At 23.7% G+C, this 7754-nt stretch overlaps 1 protein-coding gene across 1 annotated transcript; it reads right to left on the reverse strand.

Moving 5' to 3' along the window:
- Nucleotides 1-447: 447 nt before the first annotated feature.
- LOC130940716 (myrcene synthase, chloroplastic-like) lies at nt 448-6696 on the reverse strand. The gene is made up of 7 exons (XM_057868932.1): nt 6545-6696; nt 5810-6065; nt 4068-4449; nt 3347-3565; nt 3100-3241; nt 1935-2183; nt 448-1238 (listed from the first exon to the last, which is right to left on the reverse strand). The coding sequence occupies exons 1-7, from the start codon at nt 6626-6628 to the stop codon at nt 942-944; spliced, it is 1629 nt and encodes a 542-aa protein (XP_057724915.1). The 5' UTR covers nt 6629-6696; the 3' UTR covers nt 448-941.
- Nucleotides 6697-7754: the final 1058 nt, after the last annotated feature.

Here is a 7754-nt window from a genome sequence, read left to right on the forward strand (position 1 = left end):
TTGCTTTTGTAGTGGTATTATGTATTTGTACAAAAAATAAAAATTTAAATTTTTACTCTTCATCGTATACTATGTATTTGTACAAAAAATAAGAATTTAGATTCAAATATTTTTTCGCTCATTCACGTTATATATTAAATAAGATGTGGATTAAGAAAAGAGAATTGGTTTGGCATCCAAACTCAACCCTATTTACTACAAATTGAATTATCAATCCGTTTCAACTATATTAAAGTGAATTAGATATCCACAAATAAAAATTGTATTGTCAATCTTAATTTAGCATAACAAAACTCTCTTCATTTAATTTTTTTTAATTCTTTTAATGAAGTTATTCTTTTAGTTTTGTAAATGCTTATAAATAGAGTAAGGATTTTATAGAGGATTTTGACTTCGTGTTGCATAAATGAACTTGATTAGAATGATTAATTAAATTGAGTCAAGTAATTTATGAATTTCAATGAACATTAATTTAATAATAGCAACATACATCTTTATCATAAAAGCAAGAATTACAATAGATACACTGATAGAACACAAGTCACACTCACAACACATAAATGATGAAAAAACTAAATACAAAATACAAAAACATTATAAAGACAAACAAAGCGACAACACCTTATGAAGCAAGTCTTCAAATGGAATCTTACTTGCTCTCGTCTACCATTCTTGCATCTAATTCTCATGTGCTTTTATTTGTACCTTTATATCTTATCTTATTCAAATAATGTTAAACTCACACACATTTAACAATAGAAACATTATAATTTTTACCTTTGAATTTTATTTTTATTTATAATTTTTTTCACATTAAAATCAGCAACTAATTTTTTTTCTGACAGAAAAAAATACATGCAGATTTCATGTGAAAATAATTCGCAGGTAAAAATTTGCAAATAATTTGCTATATTTTAGTAGTAATTCATAGACAATAGACATTAACGTGTAAGAGGAATTGGTTGAATGATTAATGACAAAATACCACTCTTGGCTTCAGAATCTTGAAAAGTATGGTAATCTCCATGATCATACATGGCTAATACCATTCTTGTAAGGCCTAAAATAGAGTCTATGAAATCTTGAGAGAGAGAAGAATGATGAGCTTCTTTGTTTATGTTCTTCCAAAGTGTATTTATAATTGATCTAACATGCTCACATGCCTCTGCCTCTGAAGCTCCACTTTTGTTCATGTAGCATTGAATTGATGAAGGAGCATCTCCAGTCTCTTTCTCACGCTAAACATCAACAACGAAAATACAATTTAGTTAATCAAAAATATTATTCGTACGTTAAAATTAGTTACTAAAATCAGCCATTACTGTAATTGTGTATAAATATATATATGGTTTAATTTATTTTCGATGTGTATTTATATTTTAACATATATTTTATACTAATAACTAATTTTAGTAGGTGATTTCAGTATAAACGTAACATAATCGATACACTAAGATTGTTAAACTATTTTAAATTACTAACAAATTAAATTCAAGGATTTGAATTTTCATTCAAGTGAATGGAATGATGGACATAACTGTATATATTATCGAAGAACTGGGTAAAATATTTTATATTATCAGTTATTAATATTTAAATTGGGAATTTAATTTTAATATATAGTTAATTATTATAAAAAAATTGTATTTCTATTTAATTATATATTGTTATATTGACAAAGAATAACTATTTTATATATATATATATATTACATAAATAATAATTCAAAAGAATATATATAAATGAATGATTGCGTGGTAAAAAAATTTAAATTATTAATGAATTAAATTAAACTTTCAAAATAAATCTTAAAAAATTTTAAAAATAAAAAAGTTAAACAAGTAAAATAGAAGATAGTGCTGCTTTTTTAAGACAATTTTTTTGTTCCAATGAGTAATCATCTTTAATAGAAGTAGATATTTTAGTTTCCATACCTTATATGTACCAAGGTCATTAACAAGGCGGCAAAACAATGACGTAAGACGAATCATGTTAGGATATTCATTTAAGGAATCCAATTGCTCCTTTTTTAATGCATTCGGAAGTGTGAAATAAGCATGAAGAAAAAGAACATGTGAGCTTATAGATCTCCAACCATTCTCCAAGTACTCTTCAAAAGTTGGTATATAACCACTATAATACCATTTTGCCTCAACAAAATATGCCTTACATAAATCTGCCCACTGAACAAAAATTGCAAAAGTGAGCCCAAAATGATATTAACGACACTTTTAAGGAAACAGTTTAATTAAATTCTTTTTTAAAAAATAGTTTAAATAATAAATATTTATATTAAAAATAATTTATAAATAAGTTATTTTATATTTAATTTTTTAATTTTAAAAATATTTATTTTAAAAAATATAATAAAAAAATTTATTATGAGAGAAGCTATTTTTTAATCTTTTTATAAATATTTAAATAATTTTTTCAAAAATTATAATTTTTTCAAAAATTATAATTTTTTCAAAAATTATAATTTTATCAAAAATTATAATTTTATTTTAAAAATTATACCAAATATTAATATTACTATTTTTTATAAATCAAAAAATAAAAAAAAAATTTTAAAATTTTTCAAACAGGTCCTAAATAGATTTTTAATTAAGAAATTGCAACATAGAAGTTATATATGTATGTCATCATAATTATTTTTGAGTTTATTTTTCCATTTGATAGATTTTGAATTTCGTTAATCCAACCCTCTAATAATTAAGAAATTTCACCATATAAATAAGTTGTATAAATTTTGACAAAACTTGAAAGTAATTTGCTATTTCGTCATAAAATTAAACTTTATTTTGATTGAGGATTTAGTTTTAAAATATTGGATTACAATCCTATTTATAATGTTCAAATTTTATGAAATTATTACATATATATGCCTAATAATAGTTAAGATAATATAGGTGATTCAACAATTGGATTAATTAAAAAAATTATTCAATTTGTAAAAAGGTTTGCATGACAGGCATGCCTTATTATATCTTTTGTTAACGAATTATATTAAATAATATATATATATGTGTGTGTGTGTGCGCGCGCGCGCCAACAAAGGTAATTATTGTGTAAAAATTATATTAAATAATATATACTTACCGATTTCCTAAGGAAAGGAACAATATAAACTTCATTATTTTGTAGGCTTTCGAAGGCTACTTCGTTAACAAAGTTATTGAGTGCAAGGAAGCACATTTTCATGTGGTATGGAAGGTTGTCCATACCAAAACTTATATCCCATCTAGAATTCATGAACAAAAAATTTATGAATTAATAATAATTTTGTATAAGATAAATAAATATCATTTAGCAATAATAACAATAATAATAATATAATAATACTTACCTCTCAATAGCTTTGGTAAATAGCTCTAAATCTTCTAAAGTGCCAAAGATCTCATACATATCATCTATTGTATTTACTAAACAATTGACTTTTGTTACAGCTCTTCTAAAAGAACCAAATTCTGGATTAAAATTCATTCCCACGGTCCAAAAGAAGTTTTCCACCAATCTATCTCTTGCAAAACTTAACTTCTCTGCTAAGTTGGTTCTTTTCCACCACCTAATTAAAGATACAATAAAAAAAATAATTAGGGTTAGTACACAATATTTGAAATAATGATCATAACTCATATTTGAAAAATAATAAAATTTATTATTAAAATTTTATATATAATAGCAAATAATGACAAGTTCAAAAAATAGAATAAATGACCATTTATACCAATAAAAGATGAAAACGCTGGCATGCACATGTACTCACACTAAATCGAAACTAAACTTATACCCATGAAAGATGTCGTCTGTGTGACAAAAGTACTCTATCGTTGGAGGGTTGAAGTGCCACGTAGGATACTTTTGTCACACGAAAGGCATCTTGTACAGGTACAAGTTTAATTTCGATCTAATGTGGGTACATATGTCAGTATTTTTATGTTTTATGGATACAAATGATCATTTATTCTCAATATATATATATATATATATATATATATATATAATAGATATATAAATAGTAGCTAGTATTTAAGTGTTTTTCTAAATTCATAACCTCTTGTTATTACCTTGACATATCCTTCAACTCTTCTTGGTAAATGCTTTGAACAATGTTAAAATCCAATTTAGCAAATTGAAGAAGTGTAGGATTCAAATTGAGACTTTTTTCATATGTGTTCATGAACCAAAGAGCCTCCCATCTTGACACCCTCCAATGCAATGGATACTCCAATGAATGATTGATTAAGAAGGATATGTAGCTACCATCATCATTTCTTTTTACATGTTCTTTGAGAATTTTTGAACTATATTTTTTTGCATCATCTAATATAGTTTCTTCTTCTACTAAATAAAATGAGGCTTCATATAGTGACAAAATTCCCTCAATGCCAATTGAAGATTGATGTTCGTTGAAATTGTTTGTTTCTTTGAGAAAGAAATCAAACACATCTACAACAATAAAAGAGAAAGTAATTTAATTAAGGTTAATACTTATGTACTTGCTTTTAAATATCTTTTGTACGTACAACCGTAATTGGGTTTCATAAAGTTAAATATTAAACAAAATATATAGGTAAATAACTTTTAATTAGTTAGTTTTAAATAACTGTAATTAATAATTAAAAATTTTGAAGAAAAATGTGGTAGTTAAAAATGTGGTAGTTCATTTGAATCACTCAATGTTAGCCCATCATTAACATAGTTAAAAATTACTAATAAAGTGTGACATATATAATAAATATTTCATGTAAGAAACTCCAATATGATACCATTGTTAACAAGAGTTGAACTTCATATATTTTAGTAAAAAATCTTTGATGCTATGTAAAATGATTTAGAAAGTGAAAGCTAGTGGCATGTTTACCACATGTAAAACAGTTACATACTTATTATATTTAATATTACATAATTATTTTAATAATATTCAAACATATAAAATAAAATAAATAATAACTAAAAAATATAAAATAAGATAATCTAACATATTTTAGACTCATTTCTAATTTGTTATTGTCTCCATATGACCCTTAATTATGTATAGTTGATGAGCAGTCACACGTATATTATCCACTATATCCAACAATAATTTTGTGGACAAATTAACATTTGTACTATAGCTAGCAACTTGCCATGTTTTTTTTTTGTCCCAGTGCATAAGTACAAGTGTACAACTAGCATGCCATCACTATTATTGCAAAGAATTTGCTATATATTCATCACTTATTTTATTATCTGTTTTATTAATAAAAATATATTTTTAAAATATTAAGAATCATTATTTTTATTAATATTAATAATATTTTAGACTAACATCTTAATCTTATACTATTAAAATTTAGTATTTAAAATTTAAAATTTAAAATTTAATTAACAAAAAATAATAAATTTTATTGATCACGTAGCATTGTTATTTTCTTTAACTAACAATATTCAATGAACAAAATAATAAATGAGTAAAAAATAGGAAAAGAAAAGAAAATTATTATTGATTATTGAAAAAAATAATTTCCAATCTTTTTCCTTTTATTATTTACATCCACATATTTATGGCATGTCCTCTAATTTAAAGTTATTAAAACTTTTGATAAAAAGTGCGAAAACATATTTTTAAATATTCTTTATTTTAATAATAAAATAAAAAATGTGTTTAAATATTTATTTTAACAACCAATAACCGTCAAAACTACTTATATAGGAAAAAATGAATAAACATAAAAATTGTTCTACTAAATACATTTTTTTAGTGACTCTAAAAAATATTCATGTTTAAATTAAAAAGGGGATCAGATTATAAGGGTTTAATGAAAACCTGCAGATACATCATATCCATGCTGTCTTAAGAGCCTGAATCCAAGTGCTGTAGTATACAAAATATTCGTATTGAATATTTCCATGTTGTAAATGTTGTCCAAAATGCTCTTTATTTCATCTTTAAAATGATAAGCTACTCCAAGTCTTTGTAATATATCAATCAGCTCAAGTTGATGAACATGATTTTCCACTTTGTAAAGCATCATTCTTACTTCTTCCTTTAACACTTCCCTTTTCTTTATGCATGATTCTTCCTGCATTAATTTTGCAATAATAATTGAGAGATAATAAAAATAATCTAAAATTATTTTATTTAATATTTATTAATTATTATTAAAATAATTATGTGATTTTATATATAATAAATATATATCTATAAATATTATATACATAAAAATATAAATATTAAATAAAATAATTTTAATTATTGTCATTCTAGTATTATCGTAAAATAAGTGTTAGGGGCCAACAACTTTTGTGATTTGTAGCCATCAATGATAATTTTAATGGTCTAAGATTTGATTCAATGGCTCACTTTTTTATTGGTTACATACTAGCTAGAATTTAATAAAGTTGTTGGAGTAGACTTTTTCTTATCGTAATTTTGTACAATGCATTATCCTTAAGAAATAAATTAAAGGAACTATCCATCAAAGTATATAAACATTTATTGGACCTATATATAAGTGCATGATTGGATACAGTCATCATCATCATCATCATCATACTATACCTTATATTCACTTCTCAGTGATTGAATATATTCATACTTCCAAATGGAAGGTTGCAAATCTCCAAATCCTCGTTCAGCAGCCATTGATGGATGTAAAAGAGTAAAAGACTGAGACCTTGCTACTTTGAAAGCTATTGTTAGCTCTGTGTGAAGTTTGTTTTTCTGTGAACAGTAATGTAATAGTGAATCCCTTATATAGGTTTTCAAGAGCATAACCAGGCTTTGACTTTTCTTAGTCCATGGATGTAAATTAAAAAATATACAATATATCTAATTTTAGTGAGAAACAAACGCAATTCATATTTTAAAATAATCAACAATAATGACCTAAGATTTTGCTATTTTTCTAAAAACTATCAACATCTATATATGTGTGGTTTTTTTTTTTTTTTTTACAACAAAAAGACACACCAAACATACTGTAAATTAAATAATAAATTATGCTTCAATTCCTTTTAATCCTGATAATTTACATGCATGGATGTTACACAATTTTCAATTTTGTAAAGAAAGGAATAGGGGGGTGAAAATAGATTAAATCAAGTTAGACTTTGTTTTTAATAAACTTAGTCTATCATGTAGTTAATTGGTTTGAGTCTAGTTTGTAATCTGTTATAGATTTTTATTAAAATATTAAGCCTGACTTATTATTCAGTCTAATCTGTTATTAGACTTGAAATCTGTTAAAAGGTTTAATAAATTTTTTTTATAAAAATAAAAATATTATTTAAAAAAATTATTTTTTATTAAAAATATTTATATATAATATGTCATATTTAATATTTATAAAAAATTTTAAATTTTAAAATATTTAAAATATACAAAAATATTTATAATAAAATATAATAAATTTAAAATATTTCATAATTTTATTAATAATAAAAAAGTTTATTTATATATTTAATTATATGTTAATAGATCGAAACATGTCTAATAAATTAATAAAATTAATTAATAAATTTAAATTTAGTCTATTAACATATTAAAATGTTTATAAAAATTTAAATGTGTCTATTTTATAATAAAATAGGCTAAGCCTAGCTACAGGTCGTGATTGGCCACCTAGTGTTTTTTTCACTCCTAAAAAGGAAGCGAACAAACTTCGGAAGAAACAAAAAAAAAGAGGAGGATATTTTTGGACAGGAAGAGGGGCACATTTAGTTTAATTAATGTGCAGCATTTTTAAATGGGCAACACGAGTAAAATGCCA

Source organism: Arachis stenosperma, chromosome 7 (assembly GCF_014773155.1).
Source record: "Arachis stenosperma cultivar V10309 chromosome 7, arast.V10309.gnm1.PFL2, whole genome shotgun sequence".
In the NCBI taxonomy this organism is placed as follows: domain Eukaryota; kingdom Viridiplantae; phylum Streptophyta; class Magnoliopsida; order Fabales; family Fabaceae; genus Arachis; species Arachis stenosperma.

Coding starts and splice junctions, on each gene's coding strand:
- LOC130940716 (XM_057868932.1), bottom strand. CDS start 6,628: ATGGCTGCTGAACGAGGATTTGGAGATTTGCAACCTTCCATTTGGAAG. Junction 6,066..6,544: donor CACTGAGAAGTGAATATAAG/GTATAGTATGAT, acceptor AAATTAATGCAG/GAAGAATCATGCATAAAGAA. Junction 2,184..3,099: donor TTCCTTTCCTTAGGAAATCG/GTAAGTATATAT, acceptor ATTTTTGTTCAG/TGGGCAGATTTATGTAAGGC.